Raw genomic sequence first — 20,622 nt, 5'->3', positions numbered from 1 at the left:
TTCCTTGTTCGCCTCCCAGGAACCCAGGGCCCCTGCAGCATTTGTCTCTCTTACAACTTGGATGGAGTAGGGAAGATTCTGGCCTTGGGAGGGGGTCATCCAGAGGAAGAGGGCAGACAGCCTCTAGGAGCAAAACGCATGCCCTCCCCACCCCCAGCCCAATGAAAGGGTCCTGAACAGAACCCAAGTATTTACAGGAGGGAAATTATGGGGACATGCTGGGCGTTAGGGAGCTGTGATGGTGCTGGTACCACTGAGCCCAGAGGACACGCTAACTTGCCGCCCTGTTCCATAATTGGTCCTCATGTCACCTGGGCTCTGGGGGCAGATTTCCCTCATTCCCATCTTTAGGCACTACCCAGCGACTGAGGGCTGGAGGAGTGCCAAGCACTTCTGCGACAGAGAGGGAAAGCAGTCAAGCAGAAAGCCTGAGACCTTGCCACAGCGGCATCCCTCCCTCCGCCGCCAGCAGAGCTTGGGGGAACAGGAAAGAAGCTTTCCTCCCTTTCCCCTACCACATAAAAGCTGTCAAGGGCATGCCTTATTCTAGGGTTATTCTAGGAGCACAGGAAGTCAGGGAAGGCTTGGCCTGAATCAGGGTCAGGGTGCTTTCGTACGGCTTCGGTCCAGAGGATGCGTCCATGGGAGAGCCCCCAGGGTTCAGATCAAAGAGATGAGTCAGCTCTAGGTTACAGTCAGTGCCCTAGTCATTTGGCCCAGCGAGGAACAGCTGAGGCTGTCCCTAAGCACTCCAGAGAAGTTCCCCCAAGGGTTGGCAAGGACTCAAGGCCCCAGCCCCAACTCTTCTGCTGCCCATCCATTCGTGCTGTCCTCTGTGTTCCTACAGCATCTATCTGCCTTTAAGTCACCTCTGGTCTCTGCTTTGTTTTCCTTTTTTTTAAACTCTCACCTTCCATCTTAGAATTAATACCATGTATTGATAGGTTCCAATGGAGATTAATTGACTTGCCCAAGGCCACACAGCTAGGAAATGTCCGAGGCCAGATTGGAATCCAGGATCTCCCATCTCTAGGCCTGGCTCTCTATCCACTAAACAGCCTCCACTGCTCCCAACTGCTCTCCCATGAAAAACTAAAGGACAGTAGTAGAGTTGGCCTCTCAAGGAAAGCACCATATGAGGGATCAAGGAAAGCAAAAACTCCCAAGTCAACTGCCCCTCGTCCAGCTAAGCTTCCAAGCAAAATTCAAAGTGGAAGGCTTCATTTCCAAAGGCAGAGTGAGACGGTCTGGCCCAACTCTGCATTATGGAACCCACTCCCATCTTATGGCCCTACTTTTGCAAAAGAGTGACATGAGCTCCTAGAGTGAGGAAGAATGTGGAACCCAGAGGCCTGTGGGACTAAGGCTGGGCTGGGTTCCCTACTGAGGATCAGATGAGTCCACACCAACCTCTATATTCAGGGAATACGACACAATTCAAGAGATTGGTTCAATTCGAATGAATGAAAGCGCAAGTGTAGCAAGCCCTTTCTATGGGCCAGACAATGGGCTGAGTGTTAGAGACACACCTGGAGACAGTCCTGTAAACCTTAAAAATTCCCAGAACCTACCTCATAAGATTGGATTAAGACCATTCCCCAGTTGGGCAGTGAACTCTACTTAGATCAGTAATGTGAGAACTCTACTTCACCTACTTAAGTCTGCCCTAGGGGAAGATAAAGTTGTAAACTCTTTTCTGAACAATGAAAAGTACTTAAACCCATACTTAAGCCATACCTATTTTAGGACTAATACAAAAAGGGTGCTAAGTACCTATAAAGGTCAAGCAACTTGTGAATTTTACAAGGAACAAAGAGGTGAGAAACTTAGTCAGAGCTTTCCTGATGTAAATTACTCAAAAGATTAGTCTACTCAGGTGTGAATTCAGAATGGGCTATCCTTTGGAAAACGTCTACTGTGATTGGTAGATGTAAGAACTTAGGGGAGGTAACATAGGAGAAAATGCCCTTTAAAAGGAGACGAAAAGGCTGAATTGAGGAGAGTCAGCTGGGAAAGGCTGCCTTGAAGGGTCTCTCTCGGGGAGATTGGGATTGAGGCATTGAGCTGGTGGACTCAGCTGAGATGGAGCTGGCCTGGTGTCACTAGAATCCTTTGCTTGGACAGATCTTATGGTGAGTGATTAAGGACTGACTGATTTTTCTCTTAAGGCTTAGGCCTGGATTGGCCAGGGCTGCCCTGGGCTGGCCTATCCTTTTCTCATTATTTCCTTTTTTCTCTCTATCCTTTTCTTTAAATTCCACATTTGTAATTAATTAAATTCTCTATAAAACCCAGTTGATTTGGGTATATTCATAATTGGGAATAGTTCCCTGGCGACCACCTTATATATTTGATTTTCAAAGACACTGTAGTGAAAACATTTTCTGCGGTCACAATTTACTCACCCACTCTTATATCTACTACAATTTAAGACTTCCACTATTTTAATCACTACAGTTTATGAACCTCAACTCTTTTAACTCTTACAGTTTCTGTCTCCCACTCTTTTAATTATCACAGTCCCCATGACCTTATGCTCTAAAAGGGTTGGTAAGGAAGACACGTGCATTTGGTCATGGCCTGGAAGAGACAAGGAGGCCTGGGTCCAGGTAAGACAAGGCCAAACGTTTTCTCTGACAAAGTGAAAAAGAAGAATCTTGGGGGAGGGAGACCTCTAAATGAGCAGAAAAACTAGGGTTTTTCTGGGAGGGAGGAAATCTGGGTTTCCCTCTCAGTTCCCATGCTTCCCAGCCCTCCTTCACTAGAACCCATTTCCTCCTCCATAAAATTGTCTGCCCTCCCAGGGTGGTTAGGAGAAGTAGAAGAAGGGGTTATTCCAAAGAAGTTCCACCTGCTGGGTCCATCCAGCTTCCTTCCTTTCCACCTTCCCACCATTAATACCAATGAAATCACTTCCAGGACCCAGGATTTCCCCAGACCCACACTTACTTGATGCCATCGTTAAAGAAATGTGGTTTATCCGCCTGCACGATGACTATGTCAAAGAAATCTCTCCACTCCTTGCCCACCATGTACTTCATGCCTTTGTCACTGGAGAGAGAGGGGGGGGCTGGAAGGCGGGGCTCTCTGCAGGGAACACAGGCCTCTCTTCCTTGGGTGGCTGTGGGACATTTTGTGCACCTGCCCCAGGGCTGATCTCAGCCTCTGCAGGACAGGGGCTCAACACCAGCCTGTGTGAGCTGTGACCAGATCTGGGGGCAGAGTAGGAGGAGACATGGAGCTTTCTCTAGGACACCCCTCCCAAGCTCCCCTGGGGGCACACACAAGCTCACACAAAGCTGAAGGGGCTATTGGTGATGAGAAACAGCTTCTTGCCATTGTCCACCAGGCGGCGCAGGACAGCATAAGTCTCTTCACCCCGAAGGATGTACTTTTCTACAAGTCAGAAACAAAAATACAGCTGGAGGGAGGTGAGGGGGACCCAAGCAGGGGACTCTGTCACTAGCCTGGCACAATCTAGGGCCTCGATCCTAATCACATCTCAAGTTGGGAAGCCCCAAAAGCTGGGACAAGTGCTCATGCCAAACCTGGAAACCCCCAAGCTCTTGGGGTAGCTGTGAAGATAACAGCCTCTCTCTGAGATCTCCCAAGAACAGTAGTGCATCATTTGGAGGGCAGAGCGGCACCACTTGAGACCGCCAGACCTCCAAGAAGAAAACCAGCAAAGAAGAGACACCTGGGGCAGTCGGTTGGAAACCTAAAGGCCTGGCACTTTTCCGTCACTTCCAATCTGAGCTACATGTTCTAGGGCCTCTACAGACTCACCCAAGTCCTGGAGGATCCATTTGTACATGAGACCTTTGATGTGGACATCCCTGATGGCATCCTAAGGCAACAAAGGGAGGAAGCATGCAGTTTTAGAAAAGGCAAGGGTGCATTTTGGGGAGCCCACTCCCATCATGTAAAGTCCTGCCACTGGCAGCAAATAGAGAGTGAGCTCACCCACCATCTTAGAGAGCGGCTGGGGACCTGCCAGGCCCACAAGGCCAACAGGTGTCAGAGGGAAGACTCAAACCAGACAAAGCTGGCTCGTTATCCCTGACACCACAACGAGTGGAAGCTTTGGAAAGTGTATCTTCAGCTATATTTCCGATGGCAAGTTCTGGACCCAGTTCTCAGGAATGGCTCCCTCCTTAGATTCCAGGGAGAAGTGATTCACTTGTGGATTCAACAGCCCAGTTAAGGCTGGGACAAATTCTCCATCGTGCAAATCGGTGAGCTAGACTTGGGCCTTGGCCCAAGCTTTTAAGAGATGAAATGCAGAGGCTCTCATATCCTCGGGGGACAGACGGAGGTGCCAGAAACCAGCTGAGTACAAAGAAGCAGTACATTGCACATTTCAGGGGGTCAAAGAGCAGCCTTCAAGGTTTCAAGTTACACATTCCGTAGCTCGAAGACAGCAGCAGGGCAAGCCAAAGAGGCTCCCCAAAAGAAAAGGGAAGCAGTTATTTGAGCTGTGGAAAAACAAAAGAGTCTCACCCCTCCAGAAACCAGATGACAAAGGAATTCTCCAAAGGTGCAAAAAGGCCAACTCAGTGGAGGGCTCTGAGAAGGGGCTGCGGAGGGTTAGAAAAGAAGAATGGACTAGTCTATCAGATTCTCTGAGGGAAACCTCATAGATAAATACCTCTTGCCCTTCCCTGGGGACTTTCTAAGCAGGGGCTGAGCTCTGGGGAACCATTGCAGCGATTCTCAGATGAGACTCCAAAAAATAGTTGAGGAACCAACCCCATGGTTGAAGTAGCTCTGATCGTTGGATATTTACCATATTGGAAAGGTAATTCTTTGTATTCTCATGAGATGATCCCTAGACTAGCCTACTTGGGGAACCTTGCATTTTCAAACGGCAAAAGCACTGGATTTGAACTATGCTACTTAGGCAAGTGTCTTCACTTCAGAGGACCTCTGTTCCCTTCTCTGTAAAATGAGGGCATTAAACCAGATGACCTCGAAGGTCTCTTCCAGGTTGGAATGTTGCTGAACCAATGTGGTTGGGACTTGTGATTCAGTTGAGCCTCATTCTAGAAAAGACTCGAATTTTTGCAGCTGTGACACAAACAGGCCCAAAGCTAGGGCCCCACATTGACTGGAACTAGGCAGGCTGCTGTGCAACCTGGAAGGGAAAGGAAGGGTCACAGGGAGCACAAGACTGAACACAAGAGCACACACTGGGGAAGGAGAAGACAGAATCCCACCCACTCCAAAGCACCACCTCCCCTTTCCATGTCAGAAAACAGTCAAGCCTTTTGCAAAGAGCTGCTGCAGCACACAAAAACAATCAGGGGACCTAATACCAACACACACAGACCCAGAATTTCAGAGAATGTCTAATATGTTCCCAGCAGTAAGAAACACCAATGGAAAAGTACTGGCCACAGGGGGTATGGGGGAAGGGAGAGAGAGGGAGTGAGGAGACAGAGGAGAGGGAGGAGGAGGAGGAGGAGGAAGAGGAGGAGGAGGAGGAGGACGACGACGACGAAGAGGAGAAGGGAGAAGGGAGAAGGGGATAAGGGAAAAGGAGAGAAAGGCAATGGAGAGACTGAGGGCCATTCACTTTAGACCCACTCCCTCCTCTAATCTCTTAGCTGATTTCTATACTCCAAGAGGAAAGTTCTCTCACCATCAGCAACCTTGGAGGCTGGCTGGGTGGTCTCTCGGAGTGAGTTGCACTTTGTGGGAGGCAGAGGGCCAACTACACTAGCCAAAGTAAGGAACAAGAAGCCAGCTCCTTACAGTAGGGAATTCTGATCCCAGTCGTCCTCTCCTCAGGGGCCCACAGAGATGCCCAGCTCAGCATGCTGCTGGGTTCTCCCAAAGCAGCTTGGATCATGAGTCCTGCTCTTGTCAACTCCCTCAGAGTGATGAGACCATCTTTCTGGGGCCCCTTAAGATACTTCCATGATGTTCCAGGGCCAGGAGTGCCTCAGCCTGTTGGACTGTCTCTATTCAGGCAGTGCCAGGCACCAGTTTAGATACGCACCATCTGCCTTTCTCATTCTTGTGCTCAACAGTGATCAGGCTCCCAGGTCCACTGCCTGGAGTTCCTGGGGAAGCTGAATGTCCCCTGGACAGGGACCCATTATTCTAGGTGTGTTCCGACTGTCTTCGAACTCACGTGTAGCCTGTCTGATGTTCACTTCCAGTGACGACTTTGGAGGGAGGTTCTGAGCTCCCTCCCCTCAAAAACCCAAGCCCAGAAGTGTGGGCAAGAAAAGCCAATGGAAAGATTGATGTTCTTTCTGGGAAGTGAACAAGGCAGCTCCTCACAGAGGGGAGGAGACGTTTAATTAGGCCCAATTGTTTCTGGGGGGCGTGGAGTTGGGGGTGGGCAACCCCACCAAAGGCTTCTCTAGCCTACCTCTTACCCTCCACATTGAGCTCATTAAGCTGTTATGCTTGCATGGCCTTCCAAACTTCAGAGCTTCCTGGGCAGCTGATGCCACGAGATAAGAGAAAATAGCCTCTGGTCAGAGTCCCTACTCTCCCAGAAGAGAACAGCTTGTTCTTTCCCAAGTTCAAGTTAGGAGGGGGAGGCGAGAGAAAGACAGAGAAAAATGCCAGATCATCTCACACACAGCTACCACCCCAGGGGAAGAGATGTCGTTTCTAAGAAAGTAGCCTGTGATCTACAATGTTCCACATCATGGCCTAGGCCACCCAAAGAGGACCAGCAGCACCAGGAAAGGACAAAGACGAGGACCGGACAATTACAAAGGTGCAAACTAGAGAGGCTGCCCCGCTGCCCCCCAAATAAACCATCCCCACCCTATCCTTTTCATGGGTGCCTTTTTCACCAAATAGTCCAGAGCTCTTCAGGAATCAAGAGATAACAAGAAGTCCACCTCCGTCAGAAAAAAGCACACACTGTGTGTGTGTGTGTGTGTGCGTGTGTGTGTGTGTGTGTGTGACACTCACTGTCACTCTCCACACTTCTGGAAACGATTCATTTCCCAGAAAGGGTTCCCTTCCTCCTCTGAGCAATGATATGTGGAGAAGGGAAGAGCCAATAGAGGCTCCACTAACCCCCCCCCCAACCACCACTAGCCCTTTCCAAGAGTCCGGAGTCCTTTCCCTGCTCAGGCTGGTTCCCCCTAGACTTCTCTACCTCTGAGCCTCCTCCTTGGTATTGACCCTGAAGCACCATTCTTACACACTCCCTCCATCTCCCTATCATCCCTACTTCAAGCATCTTAGTCTGGACCCTCATTGTCTCTCATCTGAAAAGTCTCCTTCATTGCCTACAGTGTCTTTCCCCCTATCTACCCTACATATTCCTTCTCCCCCATGAACAAGTCTACTCTCAAAGCTTTAAGGGTTCACTACTGCCTAATGAATAAAGTGAAAGAGAACCATGGAGCTGGGAGTTGGCCAGCTGGGAGATCTAGTCCCAATGCCAAGGCAAGAAAATGAAAGTGTAGGGCTTTAAAGGCTTGAAATGCCTTGGCCTGCACCCCAAGACCTCTACAAACTGAGCCCAAGAGATCATTTCATCTTGCCTTGACAAACTCTCAGTACCTAAAACATATCCTGTGGTTTCCTAACTCTCGGCTTTGGTTCATACCATTGATAATGCCCAAGGTGCACACTCCCTAGCTTGACTGAAGTCTCATCTGCCATTTCTTCTAGAAAACCTACCTAGATCTCCCTACCTGAAGTCCTCCTCTGTCCCTCTTCTTTACTTGATACATTTCAGCCATTTTCCACAGTCTAGCTTGTGCTGCAGCAACCAGCCACTTCTGGGCCTAGCCTGTGGGCTCCTTGAGAGCAGGCAGTGGGTACAGCTTGCCTCTGGACATAGCGCTTCGCATGGCACCTCCAATACAGGTAGGAATATGTGAACCTGTAATTTTCCTCCCCTCAACTCGGTTTGTCATTCGTTTTTGTCGATTCTCCCTTGCAAGTCAGTGTCCCTTCCTATAAATTCTCAGGGTCACCACACTAGTCTATGCCCATTCAGGCTCAACTTGTCTAATGACCTTTGCATTGGGTTCGCTAACTGTCTGTCTGCTCAGTATCTTGGGCCCATAGGATAACTTTCCACAAAGCACCCTTGGCATATAACAACTTTGCTGGCTGCCCCACCTCCACCTAGAGTCTAAACTCCTGACTTCACTCCAATCAAACCAAATTCTCAGACTGGTCACCGTCTTCAATTTCCCAGCCCTCACCACTACATCTCGTGTGAACATTAAGGGCAGTCCTGTGTTGGCACTTTTGTTTAAGCTGCTCTGTCCACTTGTGCTGCCCTAACTAATAATACCCTCCTCTCAAAACTCGAACCTTTCTTTTTCTTCTCCCCCCACTTTCAGCAAACACTCCAGCCCCAGATAATGACTCCATCTTTTGAACATCTGGTGCACCCACTGTCTATACCACAGCTTTGGCACTTAAGATTTCCAACTCGGGAATGACAGAAAGGAAACAATACAATCTGATCTCTCCAACAGGATGCTCTGCCTACAGCACAGCACACTCCAAAGCAGGTATTCAATCAGTCTTCGAGTAGGGGATATGAACAGACTTCAAATACCTTCCCATGGTCCATCAGCCAGCCTCATAGGAAAGGGTGTGGGAAAGCTGAGTGCTAAAGAGATGCGAGTTACTATTCTCCCTGAGCTCCTGCCTCTAGATGGAAAAGAGACCTAATTCCATTCCACTGGTAGCCATGAAATTAAATGATGGAAGGCTGAAGGTCCAAGGCATTCAGGAGCCAATGGTTTATCTTTAGCTCAACTGGAATCTCTAGAAGCTCTCTCAAGAAGAATTCAGGTTGGAAACTCCCCAGGGAAGAAGACGGAAGCATTACCGTAACATCTTTATATAGGTGGATAGGGTCATAGTCAATATCATTGGAAATGAAGAAGTCGTTAGCCACTGCAAGAAGAGTCATCTCGGGAAGGGAGAAGATGTCCATGAATTGCTTTACTGCTGGTCCCTGAGATGGGAAAGGAAGAGAAGGTAAGATGCTTGGAGGAATAGGAACTGAGTGCCTTGCACTGTGGCCCTAGCAGTGTCATCTGCAGGACTCGCCACCTAGCAAAGTGACAGAACCACAGCTCAGGACTCCTCACCAATGATAAGAGATCTGAGGCAGGTGGCTTCACTAAAGGTCGCCCATTCACTTCCCTGATATCCCCAAGGCTTCTGTTGTGACACCAGCTCCAAAAACAACCAGAAGTTCCAACCTTTCCAGCGTCCAAAGTCCCCATTTTTGAAGTTACCAAGTCAGTCAGTGATGGAGACGTGCTGGACCTCTCCCTCAATACAAGCACCTAACTAACCCCCCCCCCCCATGGATTTCTTCAGCTAATAAAGATGGAGATTCAGTTCCTATCTCTCTCCATCATATTTGGTCTCCGTGGGGAACAGGTTAAGCTGGCAGACCCCAGTGGATCTATGCACAGGGGAGGATTCTAGACCTGTCAGCCTGCTTACCCACTCACCTTTAAGTAGCATCAACAACACCAACAAAGCGTAGGCTGCCTAAAACTCTGAACTAGTTTAACATAAATGTCCAGGAAGGTAGCAAACAAACAGTAAGAGCTCCCTTCAGGAACATGCTTAACTAGGAAGCACCAGTCAGAAGTGATGTAATGGAGAGTGCTGGCTTTGGACTAGGACAAGTGAGCAAGAAGGGAACCTTTGAGGAAGAGGTTTAAGGGAAAGACAGCACCTTGCTTGAATAAGCTTGGGTCTTTATCCTGCTTAGTTACAAAAAGCTAGAGATAAGTGAGCCAAGAGGGATCATGAAAGCCAATTTCCCCACTCCCGCCCTTTCTTTCCCTCTAGTGAGTATTAGACTAACCCTCAGGAGAGGGGGGTTCAACTCTCTGTCCACTCACCTTGCCATAGAATCCGCTAACCTGATGGAGGGGAATGTGATGTGTGCCTTGATACAGCTCAGTCACTTCTTCATCTGGGACTGGCTTGAGGCCCCTAGGAGAGATTAAAAAGCCTGAACAAACCATGAGAGAAAAGATAAGTGGAGAAGCAGAGGCCACTGGAAAGAAATGGTAGTTGTGGAAAGAAAAAGCATTCTGGGAGTCTCAGGCCCTTGGTGTCCCAATGTGGGCATGGCTGATCAAGAAGGAAACCAAGCCAGATTAGGGAGAACTTTCATAGCTTCTGCTCAAAAATCACCATTCATTCCCAGAAATTCATTCCCAAAACATCTATGTTGACAGTGAATGGCTTTTTGGCACCTTTAACTGATTCCTCTGTCTATGGGCCCTTGGGCTCTCTTATATTGGAAGGCGAATGAGGGAACCTAGGAGTCCCCAAGTCTCTAAGACAAACCAATGACTAGATTTTCAAGGACTCATCTCTCTGTGTAAATAGAGGTTTTCCACCATTCATCCAAAGTCCTCAGCCACCATGGTGTTCCCCTCTCCCTCCATCCTTCATGCAATTCTCACCTGTATACAGTGCCCAGCTGGATGTAATGGAAGGCATCAATCTTCATCAGTAAGCCCTGAACAAGACCAGTGGGAAGAGACTCAATAAGTGCATGGAAAACACCACCGAAAGAATCTTCTAAGAAGTCATGCTACCACACCCAGGCCCTTTCTGGCAGGGTGATGGATACCCCACCCCCCACCATTCCCAGCAAAGCAACGAGAGAGGCCTCCTCACCTTGGGGATGTCATAGTGCAATCCTCGGATGGCAAAGTTTGGCAGGTAGTCATACTTTTGGATTCCTTCTGGATACTACAGGGAAAGAGGAGGGAACAACTCATTGTCCGTGAGAAGGAAGCAAGTAGAAGAGGAGACACAGCCCCATCTTATATAGTTGTCTCCCCAAAAGGCACCAGATCTATCTAGTCTCAGTGTGGAGGCACAAGGCCCTCGATGGCCTGTCAGCCAGGATTAAAGGGTTTCTGCTTTCTGTTCTAGAGTCTTCATCTGTTCTAGAAGCCAGGGCTGGGGAGGTAGTAAGGAAAACAGGCCATATGAAAAGCATCCATCCACTGAAAGTTCTCATAACTTGCAAAGCCCCAAAGTCACCCACAATTCAATCATGAAGCTGCTGCTTCTACTCAAGAGGTACTTTTTGGAGGTCAATGTTAATGACAGAAGTTCTCATGTGCGAATACCTGCGTACACATACCCTGTTTTGCAGATGACGAAACTGAAGTTCAGGGAGGTCAGTGCTTTGCTGTGGTCACAGTAACCCAAAATCCAAGCTAGGATTTACACCCAGGTCTCCTAGTCTACTACTCAAGTGCCACAAACATACAAGTATCCCACATGTCCATGAAGAGCAAAGGTTCACTTTGCTTACAGTTGGGGGGGTTTAAATAACTTCCTCCCTTCCCCATTTCCCTCAAAACCTAGCCAAACTAGGCAACCCACCCAACCAGACTTTGTCATCAGGCTGGACTAATACCTTCAAAGGGTTGATGACAAGTACAAATACTTCCCAAGGGAAGCGGTGATGGCCAGGCCACTGATTGGGTAGGAAGAGGCCTCCCTTACCTTATACTGTTCCACCAAGATATCCCGGGCAGTGTTGTAAATCATGGAATGGAGAGAATTGGAGTAGAGTGCCAGAGTATAGTCGTAGTCAAAACCATAAATCTCAATGTCAGCGAGGCACACCTCATTGTTGGCATAGATGGTTGAAGGGTTCAGGAGGTTGCACACACCCGGGGGGAGCAGATCTGAAAACATGAAACATGGGACAAGAGCTACATTCGTTCGGTCAGAGAAGATCACGCTGCAAAGCACATCCAGTTCTGGGCCACAGTTTATGACAAGAGTGTAGGCAGAATGGCAAATACCCTGGCATCTGCTGCAGAGCAAATTGTTGGGTGACTACTTAATTATTCAATACAATAGCTTTCTAACCACATGGCCGCCCTTAGCTCTGGAGGCCTTCATGCCCACTTCAGGAAGTGGCGCCCCACATAACTTTGCTTTTCTTGTGGAATGGCCATACTTTTGTGATTGTGACGCCAAGCCTTACTCACATGGAGTAAGGGGAAAAAATGAGGGAGTGTGGCACAGTTAAGTCTTCAGTTCCAAGACCATGTCTAATATTGAATTTATTAACTGCAAGGTGGAAGGGTCTCCAATTATGGCAAACTGCTAGCAATGTCACGGATACCTTGCTTCCCAAGCTCACAGCATTTCCATCACAATATCGTAGCATGCAATTCCGAATGTCCAGACCCCAGAGCTCGCCCAACCCTCTGATGTTTTACTTTTAAAACTCACGCACTCTAAAGTACGATACGTTGTGCACTGGCACACCCTTTCCTGAAACCATTTCTTCTTGATGGGAACTCAAAACTGCATTTTTTCCTTTGATGAAAATCTTCCCATCCTCATGGGTCTCAGAGAAAGAGCAGTTAGCTCACAAACACAGCCTTTCCTGAGAGCCAATACTGAGCAAAGGGAGATAGAGTCAGAACCAGGAATGAAAGAAATGATGGTCCCCAGAGGGCCCTCCACCTCTCTGTGTCCCTCTCCATCCCCAAAGGGCAAGAGCTAGTCTTTATTTTCTTTATAGCGAAGACAGAGATGTGAGCTGTTGCCAGCCAGTTCTGTACAATGAAGCTGAGGATTAAACATGGGATCTGATATCCCTCTGTGATATATTTGCAGGACTCTCAGGAAGCCGCTTAAGTCGAAATAGGCAAGTGTCGCATTCTTCCTGGTCCAAGCTAGACTGCTAAGTGGGTGACTGTATTCTTCTCATCAGGAGCTGGAGTGACTTCTGCCAGAGAACTCAGAGAAGAACTCCTCAAGATGGAGGGGCTTGTACAGGGGGATCTTTCAGAATTCACTTAGACCTGAGCTGCCTGCCGACTGATTCCACATGGCTTCCCCAACTGAAAGAGATCTGAGGGAAGCCTCTTAGCCAAAGGGAGAGGAGACAAGCCAGACAATGGTCCAGACTGGAGACAGGAGAAATCTCTGGAAGCTTTCACAACTCTCCTCCTCCATGAGCCTTCTTAGTACTCCACGGTCTCTCTCGGAAACAGGGGGTCAGAGTCAAAGTGACAATAAGAGCTGCAGAATTAGGCTTGAACCGAAGGTAGATGTAAAGCAAAGGGACTTTGCTCCTTCCGAATTTTACCTGTAAATCTGATGAGCACAGATTTTTAAATTACTCTCAAATAAGTCAGATACTTCTTTTTGAGAAATATTAACTTCCCAGCAAAGTCATTGGACTAAAGGGAACTCCTTTGTCTGGGGCCCTCAAGAATTTAAGGCCAGGCGAGTAGGATTTCAAAACCAAGTTGGGTCCCAGATGCCAAAACAAACAGAGGCCCTGAACACGGGAAGCAGAAATAGAGGCACCAAGACCCACAAAAGCACAGCTAGAAGGTGTCACCATAAACAGAGTGGGTGTCACTCAGCAGAGCTGTCTATGACAGACAGACACACACTCAGAAAAGGTGGTTTGAATCCAGGGCTTTTACTACCAGGCTCTACTAGCAAAACTAGTCATCTGATCTTGGGTCAAGTCACTTCACTACTCTTCCTGCCTTGAATTTCTTTACCTCCAGAAGAATGGGGATGATAGGACAGACTATGGCCAAAGGCCATTCTAGGAACACAGATGGTATGTCTAATTCCTCCTAGATTATTGCCCTCCAGTTGTCAAACCAAGAGCTTTTTGTGGACACATTCTCCTCAAACCCAATTCAAGAACATCTGTGCTGGGACTCATCATTCTGTGCTTGGCTTATACCTTCCCCTTTCTGTACAATGCCCAACAAAGCAAATTCAATATAATTGTCAGCAGAGCAAATGGTCCAGAAGCATCAAGAAGCCCTGAATTCAAGTAATGTCTCTGTCTCATGCTGCCCATGTGACCCTGAACTAGTCATTTCACTTCCCTGAGACTCGAAGGTACAAGCAGACTACCAGAGGTAGCAAATGGACCAAATGCAGCCTGTTGTGGTTTGATTTGTTTTGAACAGTTGATAAAGCAAAGTAGGTTTTTGAAGAATGGTTTTTATACAATAACATAAACTGGGCTGTATAAAAGTCAGCAGTGGGCCACATCCCCACAAAGCTACAGGTCTGGTTCAAAAACCAGAAAGCAAGCAGTCAGTCAGTCATTTTCAAACGGAGAATAGGAAAATGAATGTCCACAAAATGGGTCTTTCTGGTGATATATAGACTCAAATGCACTGTTCCTATTGGGCTGAGTTCTAGACCCTGCTCCTTGGTGAGTGGTCTCCATTTCTGTGAGGACGTGTCAGAGACAGAAAGGAAACATCAAGAACATCTTGCTTGTAAGTTCGAAGTTGGCTGAAAATATTGGACTTGGCAATTAGGAAAGTTGTGGGAAAGGAGGGAGTGGGGTTCTCTCTACTGAAGGGAAAACCAAGAGGCAGTCTGTTCTACCAGCCGGCCGCAAAATGCCTCCGAGCACAAGCTCCTTTCTGTTCTTCATCTGCTTTCTGAAACACTTGGTCACATGCCAGGCAAAAGCCAGAACTGGCCTGTTCCACGCATATTACGATGATTCTGAAGCCTTCTCAGCAGAGTTCAGAACACTTGGCACAGGCAAACAGCAGTGGAGCCCAGCCATTTGGGTTTTCCTCTCTACTTGGGTCTCCCATGAAGCTGTTGAAGCATACTGTGGCCAAGGTAAAGAGGACTTGCACTGGAAACAGAACAATGAAATCTTCACTCTTGGGATGGCCTGGCACCTCACTGACCCCTTGGGCAGGCAATTCTACTGAAAGACACTTTAGTTTGAAAACAAGTTTAAGGACTCCAGGTTAAGAACCCCTGAGGTAGAGGAAGAGTATTGTCAGGGAGCTGTGTAGACCTTGGCCCTTGTGGAAAATAGGGGACAAGCTAGGAGGCCCAGTAGATAAAGAGCGAACCAGGCCTAGAGACAGGAGGTCCTGGGTTCAAATCTGGCTTCAGAGACTTCCAAGGTGTGTGACTCTGGGCAAGTCACTTAACCCCACTGCCTAGCCCTTTCTGTTTTCTGCCTTGGAACCTGATACACAGTATTGATTCTAAGATGGAAGGGAAGGGTTAAAAAATGGGGCAAGGGAGAGCCCCTATGCCTCAATTTCCCCATCTTCATATGCCCTTAAGACAGATTACTTAAATAGCTTTCTGAACTTCAGTTTCCCTATCTGTCAAATGAGGATATAATGCTGGAGTGCTCCCCCACAGAGCAATGTCAAGGACCAAGGCTGTAGCACAATCCTGACCAAGAACTGTGTAGATGTTCTCCATGAGACCAAATGATATTTACATAAGAGTATTTTCCAGCTGGCAGAGCTCTTTACATGCAGTATTTCACTAGTGCCTTGGGAAGGCAGGCTGATTTCTGAAGCATTTGATACTGTAGACCCTCTCCTTTCCCCCAACCATTTCTTCTTCTCTTGCTTTCTTCCTTCCCATTAACCCTAACCCCAAATTCTCACTTATTGGTCTTTGTTTCATAATTGGGAATGTCTCAGCCAGCCACCCCTTGCATGGATATCCCCCAAGGTTCTCTCCAGGGCCTTCTCCTTCCTCTCTCCACATGTTTCCTCTTGGGTGATTTCAGCAATCCTCCTGGATCTACTTGTCTCTTGACAGATAACTCTCAGATATAAATAATCAACTTTAGTCTCTCTTCTGAACTCTTTAGTCCTGCACTGTCGATTGCCTCAAAGCTATCTCTAACTGAGTGTCCTTCAGCAAGCTCATATGCATTAAACTCCCTCCCCAACTATTGCCTCTTCCCAAATCCCCTCTTTATGTGGCACATGTCATCACACTTCTAGGCATGCAGGTTCAAAGCTGTACAGACACCCTGAACTAGACAACCTCCTTCAGGCCTCCTTTCCAATAGGTTTCAAAGTTTTGCTGATTCTACCTTCAGAGCTTCTTTCATCTGTCCCCATCACCCATCCTGGTTCAAGCCATCACCAAAGATTTGGATTTGGGTTACTGCAATAGCCTGGTCTGTCTCCCTGCATCTAGGCTATCCCCTCGCCTCGCAGCTAGCCAAACAACATTCCCATCTTCTGAACACGTTTGTGTGTCCATGTTACTCCTCTGCTCACAAAATTCCAGTGGCTCCCTACTGCTTCTAGGATCAAACCCAAACTCTTCTGTTGGGCTTTTTAAAACCTTTCTGCCATCACATCACTGACTACTTGTCCAGGCATATCACACTCCCCTCCATAACATTCATAATCCTCTATCTGCCTTTTCCCAGGCTAGAGTCTAGGCCTAAAACACAGCCTTTCCTCACTTCAACTTCAGGGACTCCCTGGCTACCTTCCTTCAAAGCAAAGCTGGAATACCCCTGGGGAGGAGGAGTGGGAAAGGAAAGACATATTTAAGTAACAACTTAAGTGCCAGGTGCTTTACAATTATTATCTCACAACCATTCTGGGAGAGAGGTGCTGTTATGATCCCCATTTTACCACTGTGGAAAGTGAGGCAGAAGTGAAGTGACTTGACCCAGTTAGTATGTGTCTACAGCAAGATTTGAACTTGGTCTTCCGGCCTCCAAATATAATGCTCTATTCATTGCATGACCTAGTGGTTTGTTTGTCTCCTTCCTTCCTTTCCCTAGGAATTTTTGAGCTGAATTTTCTGTGTATATGTTGTTTTCCTCCAATAGAATACAAGCTCCTTGAGGGCAAGTCCTGTTTTTGTGGTTGTTATATATCCCTAGCACCTACTGGAGTGCCAGATACTTAATAAAGGCTGGTTCTTGTCACTGTAGTAACCAGGTTTAGAGATTTCCGAGGTCCAATAAGTGACTGAACAAAGCCACACACACTTAGGAGTGACAGAGATGGGAGTAGGAACTTCCAAGTCCATCATACAGCAAGATCAGGACAGAACCAACCGCCAAGTCCCTGTCCAAAGATGGAACTGAGAGTCACACAAGGACCAGAAGGCCAGGGTAAACCCATAGGCACGTTGAAGTCCTGGGAAAAGCAGTCAAGGTGAACTCCACTCTCCCAGCACGGAGCTGAGAGTCAAGTGAGATCAATGTTAAGAGGCTCTGGCTTTTGTGAGGTGCCAGAGGAATGGGAGGAATTGTTCTTATGGGGGTTTCTCCCGCCCCCACAAAGGAAGGCCTAGAGTAACAGGCTCAGAAAGCTGGGGCAGTGTACCTGTTTCAAGCCTCCACAAATAGCTCAGATCCCAGAATATCTTGGGGGCTCCGAGGTCTGTAGGTCAATATTCTCCCACAAGTCAGATTCTTGGTGAACATCCCCCTACCCTTTTTCCAAAAAGCAAACAACATGGATCGAGGGCCAAAAAAAGGGAAGAAATCTTTCGGGGCTTCCATGATCTGGGGAGGCAGTCATTCCCTTCAGGCAAAAAAATGAGCTTTCCCATTGCCAGGTAGCTCTTTTTCCCTCTCTGGCTCCAGTTCCATGGAGTAGCAGAGGGGCTGCAAAAGGCACCTTGGGGGTACTCCTGCTTGTGAGAGGGAGTCCACTTTTCCATGCCATTCTGCACCTCAGTTTTGAAGCAGACCCATTGGCTTTCCCAGAGAGAGGAGAAGGGTCCCTGGAACCCCAAACATCAGACCTGGGTTCCCTTTCATCCAGAGCCCAAGAGTTGGTGTGCTCTAACACAAAGGCCACAGATCACCTCGTGGTGCCCTCGGCAGCCCCCGGGGGGGGGGGGGGTGTTACAGCCCCTGGATGACATTTCCGGCCACTTGGAGAGCAGCGAAGTTCAGAAAGGGGAGGCACTAGTGGGACAAAGGATCAGACCTCCTGGGGTCTTCCCCCCCCCCCCCCCCCCCGTTCCTTCCATTACTGGTTGCCAGCAGGCAGCCTCAGCCAAGTCCAGTTCAGCTCCAAGTCTCAGATCATAAGACCCTAGAAGTGGGGGCTGGAACTGCAGCCCCCTCCTTAATTTAGCGCGGAGGAGGGTGTGGTGGAGTGGGCTGGGGTGCACAAGTGCCATTTCTTTCTCTGGGTACGAGGCTCGACTAGAAACAATAAGGGACCCGAGGAAGGGGCCCCTAGGGACAGCTGGGCAATGGGGACGTGGCCGAGATCTCCTCTCCCCCCCCCCATCTCACTTCAGGAGTCCCGCCTCACTTGATGTGGGGGAGGGGCAGCTCCTTCCCCCCCTTCGGCTCCAGGCGACCGGCACGCCCATAGAGCAGGGGAGGTGGGGGAGGGGAGGAGAGGAAGGAAAAGGGGGCGAGGGGGAGGGAGGGGCCCGGGCCCCTGCGCTCACCCTGCACCAGACGCTTCATCTCATTGTAGCGGGTCCAGAGGAAGCTCTTGTTGTCCAGTCGGGCGCCGGAGGGCAGGGGGGCGGACCGCTGCGGCTCCTCGCCGGCGATGGGGGGCGGGCGGCGGCGGCCCCCCGAGCCGGTCCCCCGGTCCCCCGTGGTGCCCCCAGCGCCTGGCCCCCAGGAGCCATACCGGACGCTCAGCGCCGCGCGCACTCCGAGTCGGCCCCACAGAGTCGGAGGAGACGTGGCCATGGCGCCCGCGAGCCCAATCCAGCTGTGGAGGTTCCAGCTAGAGAGCCCCGCGCTGGCCCCAGGCACCACTCCCCCCCACTCGAGCCCCGACTGGCCCCTACGACAGCTCAGCCAATGAACGAACTCTGTGGCCAAGACAGCTCCGCCCCCGCGTCAAAGCCAACACTCCGTTGAGCAGCGACTTCTGACGTCCCCACTACTGGGGCAAAGCGCTATGCTCTGCAGCCAAGCTCCGCCCCAGGGGCTTCCATTCTCCAATACCGAGACGCAGAGAGAAACCGCTGCCTCCGGTGATTGGCCGGCCTCCCAGCGACTTTGCCACGCCTCACGGCTGCGGAGGTGGGTACGTGCAGAGTGTGAGCTGCATCTCCGCCCCCCTCCCCCGCGAGCAGCTTCCCAGGAGTCCAGCCCACTGTAATTCTCTCCACGTGCACACCGCGGCGCACCGCCCTGCCCCGCTTGGCCCCGCGCCTGCTCTCTGGTCTGGGAGAGCCCCAGACTATGCAATCTTGGGCACTGAAGCACAGAAGAAAGAGAGAGAGGGAGGGAGCGCCAAACCTGACTGGCCTGACGTCCTGAAGCCTTGGCTTCATGGGAACAGCCTCTCGCTCCCTAACGGGCACAGGCTGCACGGTCTTGGAAAAGACCCAAAGTGCCCCAGAAGTCATTGCAGTCATTACCTGGCCCTGAGACAGCAAGGCAGTCGATCGGAATGGGAGCTAGGCACAGTCTCTGCCCTGAAGGGGTCACAGTCCAGTAGCAAGAAGAATGGGGACTGCCATTATTAGCATAGCCCCTTTCGAGCATGGAAAGAGCATTGGGAGTGTTGTCCTCACTCCCCCCCCTCCCCCCAAGTTCCTTGAGTGCCTCAGGAAATTAATCGAATTGTCAAAGGGTTACACAGTTTGAAAGCTGCACAAGCTCAGACTGCTCTCCAAAAGGGTTGGATCCCCAGAGTCCCTCCACCACTGGCGATTTGACCCTTTTATCATTTTAAGCGGTGGAAATCAAAAAATACAAAGAAACTCCTACTAGGAGCATGGAACATCAGAACATTACTTGATAGAGAGAATACCCCAAGACCTGAGAGAAGAACAGCTCTAATCAGTAAAGAACTGGTGCGATATAACATCGACATCGCAGCCCTAAGCAAAACACGCTTACCAGAAGAGGGATCACTCAGCAAACCCACCACTGGATACACCTTCTTCTGGAAAGGTAGAGCCTCAAATGAAGACAGAATCCACGGTGTTGGCCTGGCCATCAAGACCAGTTTGCTCAAATAGCTGCCAGACGTGCCTGTGGGCATCAGTGAGAGGCTCATGAAAATCCTTTTGCCTTTCAGCAAAGACCGGTATGCCACAATCATCAGCGCATATGCCCCAACACTGACCATCACAGAGGAGACCATCGAGCAGTTCTACTCTGACCTGAGTGCCGTCCTGCACTCAGTGCCCACAAATGACAAGCTGATACTACTGGGAGACTTCAACGCCCGCGTTGGCCAGGACCATGAAAGATGGAAAGGAGTGCTCGGCAAACACGGAGTGGGCAAAATGAACAACAACGGCCTACTGCTACTCAGCAAATGCTCAGAGTTTGAACTCACCATCACAAACACTGTGTTCAAAATGGCAAACAAATATAAAACAACGTTGATGCACCCACGATCAAAACAGTGGCATCTCATTGACTACATCATAGTACGTCAGCTAGACAACCAGGATGTAAAGATCACCAGAGCCATGAGAGGAGCTGAATGCTGGACAGACCACCATTGGTTAGAGAGACTCTTCAAATGCGCATTGCGCCTCGCAATCCAAAACCCAGACAGTTCGCGCATTTTAAAATGTGAGTTGTCTTAGAGATCCATCTTATTTGCAAACATTTCAGTCCTTCCTGGACGACAAGCTGTCTGCCAAGGGACCACTCACTGGAAGCTCAATCGAGAAATGGAAACAGTTCAGAGACTCGGTGAAGGAAACATCAAAGGCAGCCCTAGGCCCCAAACAACGCAACCACCAGGACTGGTTTGAGGAGAACAACACTGCTATTGAAGACCTGTTGAGCAAAAAGAACAAAGCCTTCATGGAGTGGCAAAATAACCCAAACTCTGCTCCTAAAAAGGACAGATTCAAGTCTCTCCAAGCCACGGCGCAGCG

The 20,622-nt window shown here is 49.3% G+C and overlaps 1 protein-coding gene across 3 annotated transcripts in view; it reads right to left on the bottom strand.

Moving 5' to 3' along the window:
• The window catches only part of LOC100027598 (5'-nucleotidase domain-containing protein 2-like), an 88,366-nt gene that overhangs the window by 8,739 nt on the left and 59,005 nt on the right, over positions 1-20,622 (bottom strand). The window contains exons 1-9 of one of the 3 annotated variants that reach the window (XM_001377813.4): positions 18,208-18,555; positions 11,497-11,681; positions 10,654-10,728; positions 10,437-10,492; positions 9,864-9,957; positions 8,828-8,956; positions 3,787-3,847; positions 3,294-3,396; positions 2,950-3,051 (exon numbers count right to left, since the gene is read on the bottom strand). In XM_001377813.4, coding sequence (XP_001377850.1) covers positions 2,950-3,051; positions 3,294-3,396; positions 3,787-3,847; positions 8,828-8,956; positions 9,864-9,957; positions 10,437-10,492; positions 10,654-10,728; positions 11,497-11,681; positions 18,208-18,460 — 1,058 coding nt within the window. In that variant the 5' untranslated portion in view covers positions 18,461-18,555. Of the gene's footprint in view, positions 1-2,949; positions 3,052-3,293; positions 3,397-3,786; positions 3,848-8,827; positions 8,957-9,863; positions 9,958-10,436; positions 10,493-10,653; positions 10,729-11,496; positions 11,682-18,207; positions 18,557-20,622 lie in introns of those variants that run through there. The other 2 variants (XM_056809220.1, XM_007506345.3) reach the window with 2 other exon arrangements.

This window comes from Monodelphis domestica, chromosome X (assembly GCF_027887165.1).
Source record: "Monodelphis domestica isolate mMonDom1 chromosome X, mMonDom1.pri, whole genome shotgun sequence".
NCBI classification, from domain to species: Eukaryota; Metazoa; Chordata; class Mammalia; order Didelphimorphia; family Didelphidae; genus Monodelphis; species Monodelphis domestica.
Note: the sequence above shows the minus strand (reverse complement) of the source record. Positions and strands in the feature narration are given on the sequence as shown.